Here is a 24834-nt window from a genome sequence, read left to right on the forward strand (position 1 = left end):
GAATACTTCAATACTTCAAAAGAATTTAATCTCATCAAATTAAATCCCCATCACACTTATAAACAGTTATTATTGATCTATGTTACATAATAGATTTTTATACATGATAAATAATATTTTTGAAGCGTTATTTTGTATTGTCATCCCCAAATAAGAAACGGACTATATATTCTGGTGTTTTTAATAACTTTAATTGGATATATATATATGCCAATGTAATTAAAAAACTGTCGTTTAAACTGGCCTTGATGCTTTTTAAAATGCATGTTGGCACAGTAAACAGATCCGAGGTGTAAATGAAATCTCCTTTGAATGTCTCCTTTTTTTGTGTGTATGTGTTGATAAAACATCCGAAACTCAGAATGCTGACTTTCTTCTTCCATATATGTTATGAAATACTTCATACATTTAAACCAAAGTGTTTATTCAGAGTCTTGTAGAACTATTTCCATAAACGAAAGGGATTGTAAGCTTGTTTTACCTCACACTTAATTGACAACATGTTCTGAAGTTACTTTTTTGAGTATGAATCTACACTATTTTTTTGAAATTTTTGTTAAAATATCATGAAGATAAACTTATTTACACACTCTACACTTTAACTATTTCCCCATTTGACACTATTAAACGTTTTTATTCATATCTTATATTTATTTTACTCCGCTAACCAAAACATCTAAAATATAAATTATTTTGCACGTGTTTTACAAAATACACGCTAAATTCTTATTTACGTGAAAACGTCTATACATTATTTGAGAACTAATGAATTATCCGAAAAGTTTATATGCGCGGAATTCCGCGCGTTTATAAAATCAATCTTTTAAAAAACAGTAGATATTCAGCCAGTGTCTTTGATAAATGCTCCAAAACTGGCAGCGCCTTCCCTTTCACGCCAAGATGGAAAAGTTGGTGATTGGAAAATTGTAATTGGGAGATTGTCGTTGAGAGATCAGAAGCTATTTTTTATTGTTTAATAATTTATTTTTTTGAAAACGGCGTTTCCTGAAAATATAGTACGTTATCATTGTTTTCCAGTTAAAGCGTTAATGAAAGTCATTTCTAAACAGTAGGCTCATTAACGGCCGAGCGGTAAAGTCACTAAACACTGTTCGTTCAGCCCGACGTTATATTCCCCGCGAACGCGCTGGCTGCATGGATGTTATGATGATTTTACTCATATGTAACGCGAATACGAGCCAGATTACCTTAGAAAGTTCTCCTCGAAGGCATCACTCTGCTTAAGCAGATAGCCCTCGAGTGCTTTGTTATAATTAAATAAACCAAATTCCAGAATAAACAAATGTTATAATTCGCATGTTATAATTATAGTTTATTATATATATTTATTATTATTATATATTGTTATAATTATAATTATAGTTTTATAAATGGCATCTTTGCGGAGAAATTTAATTCCCTCCTCAACTAGTACAGTTATAAAAGTATAGGAATTCTATCTTTCTTTAGAATTTTCCGAACATTTTTATCTTCCCCCCCCCAAAAAAAAATATCAAAATTCTTTTTAGAAAGATAAGTATAATACTAAACAATAAACTCCTATCACGCACTTTCTGGCACATTTTCTGATAATTAAATGCGGAATCATTACTTTGAAGTCATTTAAAATACATATATTTCCTTCATATAATTTTTTATGTAAAATTCAATGAAACAAATGACTTTTTAGATAACTCGTTCTTTCCATACGATTTTGAAGAATTTCGGTATTCATATATTCATATTTTAGCATAATTTACGGCTGATGTACGCAATACAATAGAAACCCATATAATATTTTCTTCTCAGTTTATCTCACATGCTAGCAAAAATAATTATGTATTTCCTAATCTTACAAAGAAAATATGAGGTATTTTTTGATCTTCAATGTTTTTGTTATTTTTCTCGAGCAACTTTAATTCTCTTAACAGAGCTGCTCTGTATCTGTTATTCAATCCCATATTAAACTGCTATAAAACATATATGGTAGACTGTTTCACGTATTTTGATTGTTTGAAAATTGCTAGTAGTATCTCCAAAAGCACTTTCTCTTAAATTACGTTTTCTTACGCTTTTAACTTGTAAGTTTTCTTTATGTTGATTAACTAGTTATTTTATGTTTTAGATCTTTACTGTCGATTCTCCCTTACGTTTTCCCGCCAGAATGCAAAGATTTTCGCGTGTATGTAAGTTTACGGTTTTCAGTTGTAAGACAGAGCGTATTCTGCCTCTCGAGGCTACGTTACTAGGACTGCTAGATAAGATAAGATTTGTAGTCATGGGTCTTGCATTAAAATTGCCTAATGAGTATCCACTGCTGTTAATTTTTGAACCAGCTTCGCGTGAACTGACCTGTGTAGCATTTGGCTACTAGTTTATCTAAATTTTAATTTTGCATTAGAACTTACTGTTACTTTAAATTACCTCGCCACAAGTTGTTGCCTGAGTTGTAAGCACAAAGTGTGCCTTCTGTTCTTATTTAGTTTTAAATAAAGGTTCTTTTACACCCTTCTCAAGTTTCAGTTGTTATTTTAGACTTAGCGATAATTCGCTTATATCTACCAACAGTCTGGATACTTTTAATTTTGCAAAATACACCAAATGGTACAAACTTATTAATCGTATTTATATGAAAATCTGTCTCACTTCAAAAACAATCGATCACAGTCACAGATTTTATATTAACCTTTACATGATCACAATGCACTAAAATATGCTTAGCAGAAAAGTTAAATTACATGCGCTGAAGTTAATTTAAACTACTTTGAAAATAAATGCATTTCTAAAAGTTAATTCCAAAAGACAGTTCTTTTTGCAGGTGCAACTTTGAAGTCATATCACAGCAACAGCACTGAATTACTGAACATGTAATATTTTTTATTGCCTTTCACTTGTTCCGGTGTGGAAACCAGTTTCTACACTGTTTCTGAAAAACTCGGTTTCTTAAAGCCCATTTTACTCATATTCAAATGCTTGATTGAGTATTGGTTGAAACAAATGACAATATGACAGAGCTATGTTTGGACGATAAGGCGGAACGATAAGCTCCTAACTGAGAAAGATAGAATGTTCTGAGTTTTTATTCGAAAAGGTATGAGGTCGTGCGTTGCCTTGAAGTAGCTGATGCAGATACTTTAACTAGAAGCAACCACGCTTCGCAGAATTTGAACTCAGACGACAGAATTGAGTATAGTAGAGTTTATTATTTCACCAGGTCTAAGACACTCATTAATGAATTATAGCCCCTAGCCACCCCAGCCAATCACTAAAAACCTTTTCCTCATTATTTCATTACCTCAAGACCTTACTTTTCTCCACTTTTAAGTAGTGCTGGTTGATAAACTACTCCGCTTTGGGGAGTGGGGATGTTCTGCATCATTATCACATTTCATCATTAATAATTCTTCTGTTCAAGAAAAATCCTTTTGGTGTCTATAAGATGAACAGATGGCAATGTGTTGCAATTTATTGTTCTACATAAAATCAAATCATCCCATGTTTTAGCCTTGTTTACATTTCGCAACACTTGAAAATAAAGGAAACTGCCAGTTTTGGTAAACCCGATGTTCTTGCTGTTTCGTCCTGCGTTTATTGCATGTTTCTTTCAAATATACCACGAAAATGCACCTTATCTTATCAATATGCGATGGTCTTCTGGATCCTGGCTCGTCTTCTAAAGAGAAAACGGCATTTCGAAATGTCAAAAGTCATCTGCGAGAAGTCCTCGCATACATCGTTGCAAAACCCCCTTCATTATCTTCTCTGATGAAATCTCTGACGTATTTCTTCGCGTAATTCGCATAGCCAGTAATATCTTAAACTTTTTTTTCAACCGGCAAATCTCTTGCCATTTTTCAAACCAGCAATCACAAAACTGTTATCAAAAAACTGGATTCAACGATAAAAAAATCACCAAACTTCGATTTACTTTAATACAGTAAAGATACCTAACTAAACCCGATATAATTGAAATAACCTATGTGGTGAAATTTTCTGACAGATAAAACGATTGTTAAAAAAAAAACTGCAGAAAGTTTGAAATGATCCTATTGTTTTCAAAAAATGATGTGGTCTCATAGAATGAAAGCAAATTATTTTTTCAGTGAAACCTTTTGTATGAAAGGAATTATTAAATTTCAAGCGATAACAGCCACTGGCAAGGGATGTGATAAGGCTGAAGTTCAGTTAATATTTTATGCTGTTAATTCGAAATTTAGTTGCTCCACAGAGTTGAAAAATAGGGTTTTTTAATTTTTTTTAGTGAATACAAGATTATGAATATAATTATTTATGCTATTTTCTTTTCTTTAAGATACATCCACTTGACCATTGTGTAAAGGTAGCCACTTTATGAAATTTTGCTTTTTTAAAAACTAAATTATGCACAGATCTTGTATAGATTGCGCTTTAACTAAATGTAACTTGTGGCAAACCTTCCAACAGACATGTAAACTTATGTCCAGTAGGAAACAGAAACTAAGTAGGGTGTAAAAGACCCTTTCATTTAAAACTACTTAAGTTGAACAGAAAACGCAACTGGTGCTTACAAATCAGCCAGCATTTATGGCGTGAAATCAAATGTAGAATTTTAAAATAAATCTAAATAGCTATTAGCCAAAGCTACGCAGATATTTTTAAACACGGAAGTTGGCTTTTAAGCCTACACTGGCGTAATAGCACTATCGACAAGAATAAAGCAATGCCGTACACAGGAACGCTTGACTTAGGACAAAAAAGTAGTAGCATGGCCTTCAGGCAGAACACTGTCTGACTAAACAATCTCGAACACTCACTTAAATACATGCGAGCTAATTTGCATTCTGGCATGAAAACGGAAAGAGAAAGGCGACAGTACAGATTTGGAACATAAAATAACTGCTTAATCAACATAAATAAACAATACAAACTTTTTAACACCTTTAGTTAGTTACAATAGGAAAAGAATTAAGGAAGTTTGAAATAAAAAATTGAAAGTGCAATAAAGCTGGAAAGTTCGCAGTCTTCTTTATCGCAGCCAGCACGAAATTTCATAAAAGTACCATGTTAAATACAGTAGAACTCCAACTATCCGAATCAATTGGGACCGTACCCCATTCGGATAATTGGATTTTTTCCGAAGAAAAGGTCAAAGGTCTACGTATACTTTAATTAATTACTGTATGTACTGCATGCTGAAAACGGGAGGAAAACAACAATTTTTAAAGAAAAAGAGGTTTTAATTAATTAAAATGAAAAGGCGACACTTTTACATACATGTTATATAGCGTATTATACGGTACTTACAAGTGTTGAAAATAATTGCTTGCTGAACATCTTGGTCAAAGTAGGCTGTTTGACTGTTTTCATTCATTTTCGGGTAGCCACGTCGCGCATCCGCTTGACAATAAGTTGCATGTGGTCACACTTGAGCTGACGCTCCCTCCACTTGAGCGCAGTTTCCAGGCCGGTAAACGCTTCACTAGCTGATGGTCCCGTGTCTGCTTCAACTTCGACAGTAAGGTCATCTTCTTCCTCAACACTTTCTTTTCTCACACTTTCAATAAATTCATCGTCATTTAGAACTAGAAACCCAGGGTCTAACGACTCATACGCCATCCATTCTGCTGTGTCCTCAGCACTAACTTCTGAACATCCAGGAATTTTCCAAAGAATGTTTCTTAATTTCTCAAGTGACACGTCATCCTCATCTTTTCCTGTCGCTTCTCTCTTTCTATTTCTTAAATTCTGAAAGCGATTCGGATAACCAGCGGTTCGGATAGTTGGAGTTCAGATAATTGGAGTTGTACTATAATAGTGAATTTTAAGAAAATTATAATGTGTTTAAATTTTGTACCCGGATCTTGTTTGACTGATAGGATGTCTCCAGCTATGATATATATACTTATATATATAAGGCAAATTTTGTTTTTCAGATTTGGAATTTTTTAGTCATTTTTGCATAATGTATTATTTTATTCATTTTCTAGTTTGTCAGGTGTTTGAATACGTGTAGGTAAAATTCTGAATACATTTGAGATTCGATCTTTTGGTTTTAATTGAGTTTTAATGTTTTTATTGAAATTTAATTGAATCTTTTATCGGGTTTTGATTTCAAATGATTCAGAAGAATGAAACATGTATTCGAGACACATTAATTGACTTTTATGAAACTTTAATTACTTTTCTCCTGATGAGTTCTGAATTAGGGTTTCAGACAAAGGAGATTAATTTTTATTTTTATTTTTATTGCCAATTTGCATTTTTATTTTTCGGGTTTATTCTATTGATGAATTTTTATATTAATTTTCATTATGTTTAGCTGCAATGTTAGACCTCTTATCCACGGTTGCAATTACTAATATTGTTACGGAATTGCTTGTTTTGATTCAAATTTAATTTTAATTTTGGAAGCATTAAGTTTACTTTAATTCTGCGGCTATAGCGCAGGATAGGTTACATTTTTGTTTTTGGCATATTACTGTTTTTCTTTGTATATATATATATATATATATATATATATATATACACTGGCCAATAAATTAGAAACCTAAGATCAATATTTCATTGGGCCACCTTTTCGCACAGATAACTGCCCTGATTCGTTTGGGCATCGAGTCTACATGCTTCTGGAGTGCATTTACGTCCAAAGAAATACAGCGCATTGGCTATGCAGCTTTTCATATCTTGTAAATTAGATGGAAGAGGAGAGTGCTGTCGGATGCGTGTTTCCATCATATCCCACATATATTTTCTATGGGGTTAAGATCAGGGCTGTGCGGTGTCTAGGGAAGTTGTTGGAAGTCAGCCTGATGTTCAGCGAACCAATTTTGAACACTTCTGGCTCGAAGTATAGTTGCATTATCGTCCATGAAATATCTGTAGCCATCAGGGGGAAAATGCAACATTGCAAGGTGCACTTGATCTGCCAGTATATCTGGGTATCTCATGGCTGTTTATTTATCCTCAAGGAATACTAGGGTATCACTTCCATGCCAGCAGAACATGCCTCATATCATAATATTCCCACCACACCCTTTGCACAGCGCGAGTAAGGCAAGATGGCTTAATGGCTTCATGGGAATCTCTCCAAATTCGACATCTTCCATCAGCGCAAAATAAGGTGTTGTGTGACTCATCCGACCACATTACCAGTTTCCATTCCTCAGATGTCCAGTGTCTTCTTTCCTGATACCACTGCAAACGAATTCTTATATGTCGGGCAGCAATGAGTAGTTTTCTCATAGGCACCTGACTATGCATTTCTATCCTCTGCAATTCAAAGATTTTCAGTCTATGTCGATTTTTGTGGACATAATCTAAAAATATTTGACGATGATTCCACGAGAACTACTGGGTACAAATAGAATAAATTTTGGTTACATATAGCTTACAACAATCAAAATATATAAATAAAGTTTTAACTATCAACAAAACTTTAAAAATGCATATAGAGGCTTTACAGGAGACCTTGAACTTGTATTTAAGGGAAAAATTAGAAAACCTGTGTTGTACTTTAATATGTTACAGAGTGATTAAATAGTTCTTGACAGAAGTGTAAAGGCTGTAGAAGGGACCGAAATAAGTACATTTTGCAATAGAATGTGTGAGCGGAAACGGCGCATTAAGGTTGAACAGAGTGCTGTTAAGTGATCATTAAAAGCGTTCTGTTGGCTTAATCATCTCCCCTGTACTAATTTCGAGTGGTATGTAATCGCTATAGAAAAGCAGAACTCGATGAGATGCATTATATCTATAGGCCTGCTCCTAAAACTGAGCAGATACTAACGAAAGTTCAAAAAAACTATTCTCGAGTGCCTCCTATGAGCAGCCGTTTCATCTTCATGTTTAATAAATAAATGCATATCGGCAGTCTTCAAATTGGGGTAGCGATGCACACCGCTTAAATTTCACACAGAAAATGGAAAATGACGATCAACGACAGTTGAATGCTTTTATCAAACGCTTAACAGCGCCACGTACCACCTCAACGCACATTTCCACACATAACATTCTATTACAAAAACTGCTTATTTCCGTCCCCTCTACACGCCTCTACACTTGTGACAGACATTTTTAAAACTTTCTTTGTTAATAATAGTGTCGACGTTAACGAAACGTTATAATTAAATTAGCTACAGGTAGAAATTTTAAATATCAACATACATTAATAACAGAATACAATTATTATTTAAAACTCTGCAGTGAGATTTAAAAAAAATAAATAAAAAAAGGAAAAAGAGGGACAATTACCTGAGTGTATATTCCACAGTGCATTTTTTGTCAGTTCTCCTCACTACTATAAAATTTGTTGACGAATCTTTGGCAGGCGTTTCAACAACTTTGGAATTTCCTATATAAGTGTCAGGAAGCCATATGTATTTTATTTCTTTGGCATTTATAATTATAGAATCTTCTGCTGCCTTTTCAGTATGAATCACTGATGAACTTTCGAAATTGCGTTCATTCTTCCAATCAAGGTGGAAAGAACATACATTATTTGACACAGACCAATGATGCTTTAAAAAAAAGTCCAAACGAAAGTCCTAAAAATTAATGCAGATTAGAAACGTTCTTTCATAAAAAAAAATAAAAAAAATAAATAAAAAAAAACCAGATATAAAATAGTGTAACATAATAAGTTTTTTCTTTAATACTGTGCAAGGTTTATCATAATTAACACATTTTATTTTACCTTAAATCCTTCTTTTCACTTTTACTGTTTCGTCTTCGCACAGGAAAATACAAATTCAGTGATTCTAAATAACTAGAAGAAATCTAATGGGGTTATCAACATCTAGTGACGTACGACACAAAAGCATTTTTCCCTACAAACGAGTTTTCCCTGCACTAGTTTAAATGGGAGAGCTCCTAGCCGTAATATTTTCGGTCGACGCCATGTCCCGGATACTCAAGAGGCACATATTACAATTCTGAGACAATTTTTCTACTTCCAACTTTGTTTCGTGTAGGTTTTTCCGTAAGTCAGTTAAATGAGATATCAAGGAAGCGAGGATTGTTGGAAAAACTTCGTTCGACGCGCAGTCAGGCTTCGTTCAGACCATGTTTTCTGGCCACAAAGCTTCGTGGCTTAAAGTGCAAGCTCGCTACACAGGATGGATTTTCGGTCATAAGAGATATAATTTGAGCTTCGTTGCTATATAACCAGTTCTCGCTACGTCACAAAACCTGATTTCAGGATTTTGCTTAAAAATTCTAACTTTTAAACTTTGTGCCAACTTGGTCTAGGAACTGACCAATCACAACGAAGCGAACGCGAACTGATATTCAGTCGAAGATTGCGCTGAGTCAGCTACACATCTACGCTTGTGCAAATTTACTTCCCTGATTGGGGATGACTTAAGCGCTGTTAAACAGGTGTGAATTTAACTGCTTTATTCACCGTAAAGCCTTGATTTACATATGAAAAACCATTTTAGAATTTTTGATTGGTTTAAAAGCTAATTTTTCGCATATTACCTGCAAAAATGTATTACATCGATCGGATAGTTCATGGAATATCATTATTTTTGTTACGTAAAGAATAATTTAGACATGAGATTATTTAATTTGTAAATAGCTGAACTGTTATTGAGTAGGCGGTAAATAAGTTGTTACTGTATAGGCGGAAATAAAGCTTTTATTAATCTAATTAGTTGCAGCTTCAAGCTGAAGTTCAATAAATTTTTTAATTACATTAATACGTTTGCCGGCATCAATTTGTGTTGTAGGAATCTAGAATAAGACGGGACAAAAATCGTTTGTAGTCCATTAAAATTATAATTGTTTAGAATAAGTATCATTAGAGGGTGACCTTACAGCTGAATGTCAAATGTTTCATACAATGACATTTAATCTCTGGTTATAGTTCCTAAGATTCACCATCAAGAAAATATATTTACCTGAGAGGATATTGAACAATTATCGACCCTTTTTATGTTCATTTTTTACTAATTGGAACTAATGCTTGTTTCACAAACTCTACACCCAAACTGTCTATTTTTATTTTTAAATAAGAATCCAACTGAAATGTGAATTTAGGAGTGAATACAACTGTTACACTAATGTTAATATTATTATTCCTTACAAAAAATAATTCTTGCAAGCATATTTTAGGTTATCAAGTTGAACTGAATTGAATTATTTGTTGTAATTAGCATATGTGTAGAGACTATGTGTTTATGTCCCAAAAGTAGACTAATAACTGCAATTAATATTTAGATTTTATTAAATTTAATTATAAAACTGCGGAAGTTTTCAGTGCTTTTATTGCATTAGTATACAGGAAAAGAATTAATGTTGTACAACTAGATAAAAGCGAAGTACTACTAATACGAGAAGGGAAATAAGCTTAAAGAAAGTGAAATAAAATTTTTTAAAATGAATGTTCAGCTTTAGAAAAATATTTATAACTCATCCGATTTTGCTAAAATATATATTTTATACGAGAAAGTAATTTTACAACTTGATTTCCTTAGATTTTAATGTTTACTACACAAGACTAGTCTAACTTACTACTTTCTAATTATTAGCTTTACTAAGTGAAGGAGTTGCATTCACATCCATCGTCACTCATTTAATTAATGCTGGTTTGACTCCTGACTAAAGAACTTCTTAGTTATTTAGAAATTAAGAATCTAACTTTTATCCCTCGCGTGTAAAAAGGATGAGCTGTAAATTAAATCAGACTAATATAACGCTTTATGTTAAGAAAGAATAATATGTCAAGTAAAAATAAACTTTAAGAAAACGAAAAGACCACTCTGGTCATTTTTGACTGCTAGAGAAAAATGAATTTCTTTAAATTTATTATGGTGTTACTAATTCTAAGAAAACGAATGATAATTAGTGTAGAATTTAATTTAGCAGAAGCGCTTTCAACAACTCAAACACTATCACCTTAAATTTGGAATAGAAACGTATCAATGTAAAGTTTAAAATTGTGCATTGGCTAATTTTAAACTGTATTTTCTTTCAACTATCTAAGTTATCGCTGATTCTTGTAAGAATTAACACTTTATGCTATTTATATTTTTTCTCTCTCATATACATGTGTTTTAAAGCTTTACATATGTAATTATTTTAGGCATTTGCTTACTTGATTACGGGGCGTTTAATGTTCGGAAATATTCTAAGTTTGTAATTTGTATCAAATGCAGATATTTTAACTTTGTCAAAATGATGTTCAGTAGCAATTCACGAATAAACTGAATGACTACTCCAGTTGTACAAAGGGGCAAAATATTCGGGTCATCATAAATAAGCTGATTTGTTTCGTTAACTGTAAAAGTAACTAAGCCTTAAAAGCATGGATAACGGCTAAAATAAATGGATTTATCCTTACCATCGTGACAGGTCTGAAGGAATTTAGGTCTTCCAGATATATCTCTGTGTACACGATAAGTGGATTTCCTAAATGAAGAGAATTGTTCTTAAGAATTGTATATTAATAGTTGAACTGAATGAGATATTGGTAAATAAATTAATAAACAAATAAAAATTTAGCCATTTTATGAAAATTTATAGCTTTGAAATTTCTCTGTGGCTTTTTGTTTTAAATTTTATGACACAGTTTTTTATGCTTCGTATTTCCACAGGCTTCCTATTCGATTTGTCTCAATAATTCAGTTAACTCTTTAGTGTGCATACTAGCAGCTATGCTGCCAGCCTTCGTCTGGCTTTTAAATGTACCGTAAAAATGCCTGAAGTGAACACCAAACGTTAAATTTAAAAACTGCGCAGAATTTTACTCTGCAGAAAACTTCCGAAAAAAAAAACACAAATTAAAAAAAAATGTTACATATATAAAAATTAACCAACTGTTCGTTGAAGGAAAAAAATCATGCAAAACTTTTCAATATCTTACAAACAGTGAAATAAGCAAAAAATAACATGATAGAAACTCAAAAAACAAAAATTACGCGCAGAATTTTACTCTGCAGAACAACTTTATCAAAAAAATCAATAAAAATGTATTATATATATAAAAAAATGACAATGAAATATGCCAATCTCTTAAAAACAGTGACATAAGAAATACGATGAAAAATTGTTGCCAAACCCATATTTCTAAAAGAATGAAACTATTCAAAATTTCATGAAAAATCTATCAACAACAATAAGAAAGGAAAATTGTTGCCAAAATCACATTTTTAAAGATGTGAGATGTGAGAAGTGTACTCGAAAGCTTCATTTAAAATGTTTTTTAAAAACACAAAATATTATCATTTTTCCAAAATTCTTTTTGTAAAAGCAGTCGCAAGGATGAAAGTTTAATGTGTCCAAAAATCAAAGAAAAATAAACTGTACATTTTTAAAAATGAACTCTTTTAGAAAAAATCCCATTTGTTCTAAATGAGTTTATTTTTTGTTTTAGTTTGAAACTGGGCAACAAACGGCTGGCTACACGGGTGCTTTTCTTGGTTTCTTCGTGAATTGCAAGGACACGGCTCAGATTCCTTTAGACATTCATCCACAAAGGCATTATATCCCTTAGGTAGGTAGCTTTTATGTGATTTACCGTATATAATTGAAAAGGTGTTAAGCTCACTTTGTTCAATAAATTCGTTGAAACACGAAATTTATTTTAAGTTTGTAAAATAGCTAAGTGCCTACGTTTCATGACGAAGTGAAAATGGAGTGTGTAGAGTAAAATCTCGCTTTCCTATAGCCCATTATGTCTCAAAATGACGCGATTTCGTCACAAAATATAAAATAAAAAAAAATCGAATTCGAATTTCGAAAAAATCGCTTCGAGGTGCACTGGCTCTTGTTTAGATGCACATATGTACCAAATTTCGTAGCCGTGAGTCTATTAGCTTACGCGCAGCGCGAACGAAAGACACACACACACAGACAGACTGCTTCTTTTATTATATGTAGAGATTAGGACTTTTAATATTCTTTTAGTCTATCATTCTCGCGAAAGGCACTGAATTACTTTACATCACAAGCCACAAGTTTGCCTTAAAAAAATTCAATACCTTTCTAAACGATACTTCAATAGTTACATTACTCGCAATTCATACAGAGAGAGGTAAAAGATATACTTTTTAAATATGCAAATATTAGATCGTTCCAAATGAAATTTACAACATCATTGGCGTCCAATAGCAAATATAGAATAGAAGACAATATGCTCGATTGATCAAAATATTTGTCATCAGAATGTCGATCATACTAACTTTACATAAATCTGGTTCTTTGGAGGTTGCAAAATCTTCAGCCGTCTAGTAAAAAGATGGATCGTCATGGAAAATTTCTTCTGACCGGAAACCACTCGGCTACTTGTAGTTCAACTCGAGTTTGAAACTGGGCAACAAACGGCTGGCTACACGGGTGCTTTTCTTGGTTTCTTCGTGAATTGCAAGGACACGGCTCAGATTCCTTTAGACATTCATCCACAAAGGCATTACTTCCCTTAGGTAGGTAGCTTTTATGTGATTTACCGTATATAAACAATTCAATCAAATAACCTTGCCTAACAATTCAGAAAATAATGATGGATGCCGCTTACAAATATCCATGATAAATATCAACCAAAGTAAAACGGTTAAGCCATTTTAATCTGCCGCTTGATCTACATCTAGTACATGACCAAAATATTCACTGTGAGTGCTCAGGTTCTATCTTTCATCCGTAATATGCAGCCGTATTCATTTCTGCTTAGTAGAATATAATTATCTGTTAGAGAAGAAAAATATTCGAAAAGTTAAGAAATCAGTTCTGTGGTTAACTCATGCGGAGGGCATTTATCAAGCGTTATTACTAAATGGGTGCTGTAAGGTCCCCTTTCTCAAGTAAGGGGGTGAACAAAACACAGAACTTCTCCACTTGGATCACCATGCACGGAATTTTCTTTTCAACAGGTATATTGCAAATTAGTTTATTATTTGGTGACAACTCCAGAAGAGTTGAGACCTTTTCCCCATCCTTTGGCTAAACAAGCAGTTATTCCCACTTGTGGGTAGGAAACAGAAGATACAGGTACTGAAATTCAAAGAGAAAAGAACGCTGAGTCTTTTTCACTCCGTTGCCATAGAAAGCTGTTATTAAAATTTTCCCTAATGTAAATTCAATTGTATATAATTTCTGTACATAATAAAAGCTGCATTAGCCTAGAAATGCCATCGTAGATATATAGCCGAAGATGCTACAATGCAGAGAATTGGAACATAACGTAATCCTGGACAAATCTCCGGGACTTTTTGTACAACTGAAAGCGCATCCGAATGAATGATGTATCTTAATTCATCAAGAAGAATGAATGAGGGATGTAATTTTGAGGCTAATTTTTAAGACCACCCTCACCTCGTTAGAATTTTGGAAACCAACTGCTAGGGACTGACTGTGTGTTTCCGGTTCTTCCACATCTTTTATAATATAGAGAACTTGGCTTTCTGCGTGTGTATGACATGCAGAACAGAATACAGCGCCGCGCTAGGAAATGCGGCACACATGACATCTGAACGGAACCGATGCGCGCTTTGAAGCAACATTTTTTTCTGGTTCAATTTAAAATTGGAATTTATAAATCGCATAGAACAAACTTTAACGAGAGATAGAACAAGCAGAAAATACTCTTTTCACTGCAGAATGCATGGTAGAGCTTTAAATGGTTAGGCGATGAACAGCATTTTCCATTTCGTCATCCAAGCTATCTTTCGCAACACAAAGCTAGTTTGTCTACTTATTTGTATACTGATCCATTTCAGGCGCTAGTGACAGTACATGAGTCATGAACTTGGCAGATTAGTCAGGAATATCGCGTACAGAGCGATACGTCAGGATCAATGAAAATAAGCTCATTAAAGGCATATGATGCTGGGGAATAATCTGAAGCTGAGGGTTACTCTGAGTGTGTGGCGGGCGAGAACGGTCAAGAAATAAGACCATTGCCTTTTAACTAAAAGTTACTTAGATGATTTGTGCGAACTCCTGGGTTACTGTGAACTGAAAGAATGGAATATGAGCTGAGAAGCAAAGCCATGCAACAACTGGGATGCACGTATAAACAAAGCGCATGGGAAAAAAACAGAAATGCGAAAAATAAAATTAATACTGAATGGTTCACGCCAAAATCATCTCTTGAAAGTGCTTATGTCTTTGCGCTGCATAAGACGGTGTGCGAGGGAAGATAATGATCCCCTTAAGATCACCCACACCATTTTAAGATAAAAAATGTTTGTCAACCCTTAAAAGTTTATATCATTTATTTAAGTACCCTTTATATTTTTATTTAATGTTGAAACGACATTTTGTGGATTTTTCGCCCGTATATTCGTTTAAAAAATAAACCAACAGTCTCAGAATTGCACTGTTTGCACTATCGTATAGAGAGGAGACACATCTTTTAAGTTACGTTTATTCCAAATCTTTAGCACAATCTACTGGTTTTTGACCATTTTTCAAAAATCAATCAGTATTTTTTAGCTTAGTATGTCCGTTATTTAAAATTTTCAACGTCCAAAAATTTATTTCTTACAAACTTTTGAAATTTTTCCAGCCTATAGATCAAACGCTTCACTTTCTATTAAAGCAAAAACCACAAGTAAATATTAATTAAATGATTTTCTACTCTTTTTTCTAATTTTCATAAATTTCTAATTTTCATAAAATTTTCGCTGCTTTATTTGCAATGAATCAGTTCATACCTTTGGCACTACGGAATCTCTGAGATATAACTCCACTGACATCAAGGCGTAAGTGTATTTAATAGTTTACATCTGCACTTCAGCAGGTAGGCCGAAAATGGAAGAAACTTTTGCATGTTCCTATTATGGATGACAATTATCTGTTTATTAAGCACAGAAGATGACTGTAGCTGAGTAGATGGCTGAAACAGCATGAGCGTGCTCGAAGCGTCAAAATTTTCCCTCCAAATATTGAGAAGCAGATCAGCACTCACATCTCAGGAATTTTAGATTTTATTTAAATAACAGTTCTTTTGAAAAAAACGGAGACAGTAATTGCAACCTGATCGTTCTAATGGATATCGCCCTTTTAGTCACTTATAGAAAAAGTACCGGTTTCTATAGAAACGTATAGAAAACATACTGATTCTTTTAGTCGAAATGTTTTCAGAACATGCAAATTTCAACACTATACGGCTAATGTGTTTCATAAGACAGCTCCTGGTATCATCACTTGATACAACCAAAGGTAGTAAAGGTAATGACTTTGAGCTTTTTTCCCGAGAGGTGTTTGCCTTAGCTATAACTTCTCAGAGAACTTTCCGAGTGACATTTGCTCGTATTTATTTTTAACATGGGTAAAATCCCATTATTTCGTGTGGTCAGCTCCTTCAGACTTCGTGACAGATCCCTGGAAAATTCCTGATGTTCAGCGGTCTTATATGCTGGTTCATTAATGAGCTGATTACTAATGATCATACTGAAATACGCTTGCTCTTGTGTATAGCAAACTGTCATCTATAAAATCTCATAAAAGATTATACGATCAAATGTAAGACAGCATTCAAAAGTAATTCATAATGCTTATCTAAATTGGTAAACTCAAATTTTCTTATACCTTGTCACAAATTATCTCCAGGTCCCTCCCGAATTTTGAACTACAGATCTTCCATTTGCTACCTGCATGTGCTAATCACTTACTTCACAACAGAATGAAGCGACGAATGCAGTAATTCCTAATAACTTTTTAATCCAGACTTTACTATATTAACTGCAAAGGTATTTTTAGTTCCAAGAAAAGTGATTTTCAGTGTAGAAATCATCTCCTTCTTGCAAACAGGATGCCTTTATATGCAACTTCACTGTTTAAGGATATCACTTACAAGGTATGCGCAAGTTGTTATTTGCGCAATCTATAGGGATAAGCATCATGTAATCCAAAAGAAGAAGCACATGTTTTTCAGTAATTATTTCCAGCTTTTCCTGTGCTGATAAACAGAGTATGTTTGGAATTTTTTTTTTTAATTCATACTTAATCATTTTATTTATTTTCCTTATTTTTAAGCAAATAAAAATTTACCAAAATATTTTCAATATTCAAATATATACAGTTTTTGTCATATTTCATAATTTCTATCAGTCGTTCACGTCTCGAATCAGTATTTAGCATTCAGTATTCCTAATTTTTATTGGAACACATCGAAATTAAATAAACAACACAGCAAAACTCTTGCTGAATTGTATTTATCTTAACAACAATGTATTTATAGAATATGTCTACCAAAATATTTATTTACAGTGCAAAATTTTCTCATTGAATTTAAAAAGGGATTATTACAGAGGTCTGTTTGTTAATTCTCAATTCTACTCGTACATTATCCTCTTTAGTTGTGCCTTAACTGACAAGCAGCATACATCGACCTGTTTCATACAGCTACTCAAAAATCGCTTTTTGCCTCTGCTGTGGTAATACGGCACTTGGAATTAAAAAAAGGCATGAATAACAACCTGATAAAAGGGAAGAAAAGAAAAGCTTGACGTAGGGGTTCATTATCAGCAAATTCGATTGAAGGGACGTTGATAATGAAACACTAAGCTGCTATGCAGGGACCTCTCTGGTGGCTAATACTAGAAGCCTTTTTCCTTATTTGTCACTTAAATGGCATTTCGTGTTTAAAAGCGAACAGATATCCATTATTTAATGACTAGAATGGGTGAATGGGACTAGAATCCAGATGTCGTCTAACAGATTGATTATTCGCCATTTCTCGCTGAGGCAGCAACTCGGTGTGATTTTAACTGCTATACGGCGTGCAATCTCTTTCCCAGAAATACTGATCTTCCACCGACAACATGCTTTATACTACTGAGACACTCCCCCATTACATCTACCTGCATATCTGCGCATGTGCTACCGTACATCACCTTACTTAATCTCCTGATTGGTCTTTCTGTCCGCTCTCCCTCTTCGTTCAGCTGATATGCTAATTTTTCGACTTCGTCCTTAATTTTTGCATCAGTTTATACTAAATGATACATTTGATAAAATATCATATGTCAGTGATCTCAAACACAAACTTCACGCGACACGAATGCACGACCTAAAAACAGCTGACGGGACAATTCCTTTAAGCAAAATTAATTTTTTTTAATAAAAAAGTAAAAAATAAATAAATAAAACAAATATTTATTGAAATATGCATAAGCAATAGTAACAAAGCAAAAGGAAAAAAATCAAATTTTTATCTATTTTCAACCTGAAATCTAAAGTTTGTTACCTGGAAGCCATTTCTGTTGGTTACAACTTTTTTATTCAAACATACCGACTGCTAAATGTTAATATTTTATATTTCGCATTTATTTAAGATAATTCTAATATGTTTAATTAATCATTAAATAAATTACTTTAATTTAAACTAAAAATAAATAAATTATGAAACCTTTTTAAGTTTTCAGAGAAAACTTCCCAAACTTTCCACTTGAGAGTAAATAATGGCAGTTTAGTCTCTTTCTCTTATTTATCAAATTTTTCTTCGGCACATAAGTTACATATGTTTGTATGTTAAATAGTTATAAACTTCTTTATTTTTTACTACAGTTTGACAGATGATGGCGTTTTGACTCTGTTAAAAATGTGCAGCCTTGGAGAGAAATGATTTAAAATTATCTTCATCATAGATTATTGATGCTCATTGGTCAGTCGGGCTCCTTTATTATAAATTTTGAACTATGAATAAAACTATTCATATATAAATGCATATTCAAATATTCTTAGCGCAAAAATTCGCAACTGAGCGTAGTTATTTGTTGACAAAAAAGAACATGAATATTAAATAAATCTTTATCTTCAAATCTTTGAATAAAATCTATATCATAGTATAAATTAATTAGCTCAATTTATAGACTTTCTGGTGCGTTATTCACGTTTAATTTAAATGGTAATGAAAATAATGTTAAGTAAGACTCAAAATAATTAAAATCTTTACAAACCGTATTTGTATCAAATGCATAATTGAAATTCGCAGGCTGCATGAAATTGTTTTGGAGGCCGAAATTTTGAGAACACTATCATAAGTAATGAAAACTTTTCTTGTAGGGTTGTTACAACACTTTACTCACCTCACGAACGTAAAGGAAGTACAATTATCTGAATAGTTGTTATTCCTACTGGTGCAGGCCCACCAGCGGCCGAGCGGTAAACACGCTGAGCTCTGGTAGTTCGGTCCGAGGTTCGAATCCCGCGGACGGGCTGGCTGCATGGGCGTTTTCGTGGTTTTCCTAATGTGTAACGTGTATACGAGCCGTTTTTCCTTAGAAAGTCCTCCACGAAGGCATCCCTCGCTTTAGGCAGATAGCACTCGTGTGCTTTGCAATAATTGAATAATCCAATCCAATCCTACTGGTGCGGATGATAAAGGCATATTTTATAATGTAAGAACTAATGATGAACTTTTCCAAGCAAGAATTTTCGATTGCCCGTTGAAACTCTCTCTTTTGTATTAAGTTTATATTATCTAGGTAAGAGTCATTATATAAGGACATTTAACTACAGCGCTGAGAGAATGTACTTTTTTTAAAACGATACGAAAACATCCTTAATGATGGAACCAAGTACGAAATGGTTTTCTCTTCCACCAAATTCTTTAACTCGATTATTTTGCTAATTATTTTTCTTGACAGATATCTATTCTTTAGTGCATCTTTTCAAAGATTAAAGGAAAAGGTAAACACGTATAAACAGCATTGATTAGAGTTAAATAACCATATATATATATATAGAGAGAGAGAGAGAAATAAATGCCATATATACTTACTTTGGGTAGAACGGGGAACCTGAGTCATTAAAGGTAGCATCTTAAAATTTAGAGTATGCTGATTAGTACTTCTATACGCTTCTTTCAGATCTATCAGGCATGCATTATTTATAACATAAAACCTATAAATAAACAAATAAATAAATAAATTCTTGATTATTAATCGGGTTTCTGAGGCTTTGGACCATAAAGCGAATTTGTTTTAATTACAAAATTTCGTGATAAATTTCAGATACTTTTTATCATTGGATTTCAGGTACAATGTTACAGACTAAAGACAAATAGACGCAATGTACAGGTGTAGAGGCACAATGTACAGACTATTTACAGGTTAAAGACAAAAAACAATTATTTAGAAGGTAATTTTCTTGAAGTAACTCCTACGTTTAAATTTATTTAGCTTGAATTTTATCCCGGATATTAATTAAAAAAACTGTTTGTATAAAATTGTAAGGTTTTTCTCCCTCTTTGCCACATCTCTTCGTGATGTAACTGGAAAACACATCTGGCTAGAAATCGGAAGACATAGAATTTGATTCCCGGTGAATGCACTGCTTAGTTTTCACACCTCCTGCTCCGAAATAAAATGCCTAAAATGTCTCTATAAAATTATAAACATAGTCTGCGCAATGCAAAATCTTTTCGTTTCGAAAGAATGGAATAAAAATATAAGATGTCGAATAGACTTCCTGGAACATCACATCCGAAATAGTCAGCAGATAGATTAGATTTTGAAAAAGTGAATTAAAGCTGTGTATGTTATAAGATTGAGAAGCCTACTTATTTCTCAAAACCTGAAGACGCAGTTAACATTTATCACCAGCCTAGTATCCGGGGCGCTTTAAAATACATTGAATTCCTAATTAATTGGACTACTAGTTTATGGCAGTGAAATTTTTTTCAGCAAATAATAAAAATTAAAATCAAATCGGCAAGCTTGAATGAACTTCGTCTTCTTATTTAATGACACTCTAGTATTTAATCGTGATAAATGACTTATAATTTGCAGAATTTGATATTTTCTCAGCAGGGTATACGAATGATCGACTGCTTAGTGAATTTATGACAAAGAAATAATCTTTACAATAGTTTGAAAAAATTAAAAGATTTGGTAATAATAACCATGAAAATTTTTTATTTTCATTTTATAAAGCTCAGAGCTTTGCCATTTTCAAAAAGTATTGCAGAAAGATTTTGCCAAAAAAATGCTTTTAATGCACGATCAAGGGAACTTTTCATAATATCAGTCAATGCCATCTAGTAAAAATAAAGTAAAAATAAAGGAGCGGATCGTACAACATCAGCGGCAGCGCTTGAAGGTTTTGCAGGATTACCGCTCTTAGACTAGGTAATAGAAAAGAAAGTTACCATTACAAATATCACTTCATTTTTCCAATCGGAAGCAACAGCCCTGCATGCTGCAATTTGCTACGCAACCAAGCATGTACCGAATACCACGATTTTTGGTGACTCGGCGTCTAGCCTCCAAGCTATATCGAGCACATGTAGCAGAAGCTCATTTGCATATGCCACAAGGGTATCACCAGAACTGAATTCATTCACGATCTGGCGAAGCAGGCAGCAAGATATGTCCGAGATGAAGTGATTTAAACTCTCCTCTCAACATCATATCTTAAACGGACCACTCAGGAGCACATGCTCGAGATGGCTCTCAGCCAGAATGAATCGCAGGGCGTTCCTGTTCTTTCGAAAGGTGATAACAAAGTTAAGCAGCAGGATCTCTTCACTGACGCAATACTTCTCTGAACACGGTCCACTCCTCCACGTTACATTTGCAGTGCTCCACGGTACATTTGCACAGATCTTTGTGCTTGCGGTAGGGAGGGAACAATGGAACACTATGTATTTTACCACCCACAGGCATCAGGATATCCCATTAAAAAACCAGTTTCTACACACTGGTCAGCATGAGCCGCTAACACTAGTAGTAACAGATCTACATAAAATAAAATTTGCTCAGTCATTATATATCGCCACTGTCTACTCAGACATGTTAAGCCATATGCAGCCTGCCCCAAACATGCCCACATTGTAAGTTTCCCCCAGCAAGAGGAATGCAGTGGCGAACTCTCCTCTATAGTCAACTCTGTTACCTATATCAACTTTGTGCATTGTTGAGTATTGATATGTCTATTTTCAATTTGATTATTTCTTTACCAACTGCCCATATGGCTAGATGATATGCCCCCCTACATAAGCTTGTGCACTAGGTTAATTTAACTGCTCATACAACGCTGTTAGAATTTTGTCTTTCCCTTATTATTAGCGATGCGTGTAATATGTGCTATCATCGGTAACTAGTTTCCAGACTATATGCGGTTAGTTCAACAGAACTCATCTCAGACTATATGCGGTTAGTTCAACAGAACTCATCTCAGACTATATGCGGTTAGTTCAACAGAACTCATCTCACTTTCATAGTCCTAGTTTATCTTCCAACAAGTTGGCTAACGTCCCAGTCTAAACTCCGTGTGGCTAACACCCTGGTCGGAGGTCACTTCAAGTAGTGACCAGTAGAAATAAAGGTGAAACTGAATGCTACGATTGTTAGCATGATATGCTAGTTTTGTCTTACTATGACTTGAAGCTCTATTTCATAAATGCATTTGATAAAGTTCTCTAAATATAAAGTTCATTGAAAATTTTACGCGTGTAGTTTGTTATTAATAGAGGGGAAGAATTTTCATATGTCATATTTTCAATTTCCTTTATGGCAAGTAATTAGTCATCTGTCAAAACTTGTCAAAATGGTTTTCGTCATTAATTTTTCTTTTAATTTTCAATCCAATTTGTTTTGAGCCAATCCTTATGTACACACAGAACTGTGCTTTTGAGAATAGCTGCACTCTTTACCACTTCATTGACACCGTGCCTCATTAACACATTTTGATCATTCATTACAACTGACTTTTGATCCACAAAATTTAGTTTTCTCCAATTTTCAGCTTCAGATATCCGTATAAAACTAAAAAACACCAATGTTGTTATCAAAAAATAAAAAAGAAGCAAGCTGTAATTATAATTCCGATATGCGTCATCTGAAACAAGGTGCTATGTGAGCTACAAATATTTTACAAAAGATTTAGTATTTTACCTTACAAAAAACAAAATACCATTTATAATTAAATGTTTTACTTTTTACAGAAACGGAAAATACAACTAACTGTGCAGGAACAGGAAAAAATTCTTAAAATTTTAAATATATCCTCAAAATCTTATAAAATAGTAAAACTTATAAGGCTACACAATTTTTACCAGAAGTTGCCGTATACTATTTTGTCTTTCATGTCAGTTGATTTTCTAGCATGGTCTAAGGTCTTAGGATAATATTTCAAAATTGTTTACATAAGGTTTAAGATTAAGTTCTTTTAAACTTTTCCCAGCTAACAAGAGTATGTTTAAATGAGAAGCATATTGTAGAGTCAAAAAATACCTTCTTACACTTCGCTGGTGTACTAATTCATACTGTCGCAGGCACCTAGGCTTGAGAGCGTCATCCTGGATAGAACACGTTGAAAAAGTAACTTATCTTTTTTTAATAGCATGGATATATACCAAGGCGGGTATGTCCCAATTTAAGAAAGTTCATAAGGATGTGAGATGCAATTCGAAAGTAGCGCCGAGGGCGGTTGTAGATTCATCGTGGCAGGAAGGTAGAAAAACAACAATCATATGGCGTGATATGGCAATTATTCGAAAAAAGAATTGAAGAGTGAAGATATGCCGCAGTTGTCTTGGAGTCCGTAGCTCAAAGGAACGAGATGTAGATAGACGTTGATGAGACCTTTTAGAACTAGGATCAGCTTGATAATTAAACATCATTTATTCTTGAATGACGAATTTCTTGATTGTAGAAGATTAGGGATGCTAAACGCGCCCCATAATTTTAAATATGCAATTACATTTCAGTTAATGGGGAATAGCTAGCAGAGGCTAAGCAACAAGCTGTCACCACGCAGGCGATGAGGCGAAAAAGAGAGAGACTATGCAGTTATTAGTTATTTATACAAGCTAGGTGCACAAAGTACAGCTAATATGTGATCGGTTAAATTTTGGGTTTCAGTTCCATTTACATCATCAGAATTATGTAAGAGTCATATAACATAGACTTTTCTCGAAATGACGCAGTGCAAATAGAGGTTACTATTTTTAGTACACAAAAGGGAATTAATTTTCGCTACTAATTTAATCTTTTACATATTCTTTATTTTTCTTACCCACACACATATATATAGATATCACGCAATGTATGTATGTATATATATATATATATATTATATATATATATATATATCAGTTATAAAGAGGCTTCAGATCACGTTCCGGAAACTCAAGATTCAGGAAACATTTCGTAAAGACTGTGTCATATCGTGTGTTAATAATCATAAGTTTGGAATCACGATTTAAAGTAGTTTGGCATCACTTAGGGTTTATAAAATCTATTTTATAAACCCTAATTGATTCTGTAAATGGTGATAGGTAACTGTAAATGGTGATGGGTATGAAGATACTCTGGAGTGCTGCTGAGAAACGGTTTTTAAGAAGTGATAGAGATTATATGGCACAGATACCACTGAGTGACTTGTAAACTAGCTTGAAACTGAATCCTGTAGAAAAAAATGTAAAATTCGTTCATATATTCATTGATGGAAACGAAACCCTCGTCTAAGGATAGTATTAAGAGTAGACGTATTTAAATACTGAAATAAAGCTGCACCAAATTAGTGCAAAAGTTAATACTTTCAATGACAAAGCGAATCCCCGCTGTCTTGAAAGGTAAAGGTAGTTCTATAAAACATCATTTGCAAGAGACAAATGGTTATTGCCATGCATATCAATAATTATAAAAATAGCATCTTAAATAAATATATTGAGCTTGTAGTTAATAATTCGCACCTAAAATTGGTGTTCATTTTAATTAGAAATAGAGTCTAATAGAAAAGGTTAGACGGGATGTATCTCAGAAATGGAGAACAGAAATACGTTTCTAAACACTAAGAAAAAACCCTCGACTATTTTCAGTGCAACTTGATGAAGGCAGTGAATGTCAATGGCTCCATGCTAAATGAAATATCAAAAGAACATGTAAATTTTAGTCCATTTTCTTTCCT

The 24834-nt window shown here is 33.5% G+C and overlaps 1 protein-coding gene across 1 annotated transcript in view; it reads right to left on the minus strand.

Moving 5' to 3' along the window:
• Positions 1 to 21687, minus strand: part of LOC118189348 (glycine receptor subunit alpha-2-like) — a 40949-nt gene extending 19262 nt beyond the window's left edge. The window contains exons 1-4 of the mRNA XM_035359929.2: positions 21575 to 21687; positions 19703 to 19824; positions 11321 to 11388; positions 8230 to 8522 (exon numbers count right to left, since the gene is read on the minus strand). Of these exons, the coding sequence (XP_035215820.2) occupies positions 8230 to 8522; positions 11321 to 11388; positions 19703 to 19824; positions 21575 to 21687 (596 nt within the window). The remainder of the gene's footprint in view (positions 1 to 8229; positions 8523 to 11320; positions 11389 to 19702; positions 19825 to 21574) is intronic.
• Positions 21688 to 24834: the final 3147 nt, after the last annotated feature.

The sequence above is a fragment of the Stegodyphus dumicola genome, chromosome X1 (genome assembly GCF_044657685.1).
Source record: "Stegodyphus dumicola isolate Sdum_Otavi_A_Nest chromosome X1, ASM4465768v1".
Lineage (NCBI taxonomy): Eukaryota > Metazoa > Arthropoda > Arachnida > Araneae > Eresidae > Stegodyphus > Stegodyphus dumicola.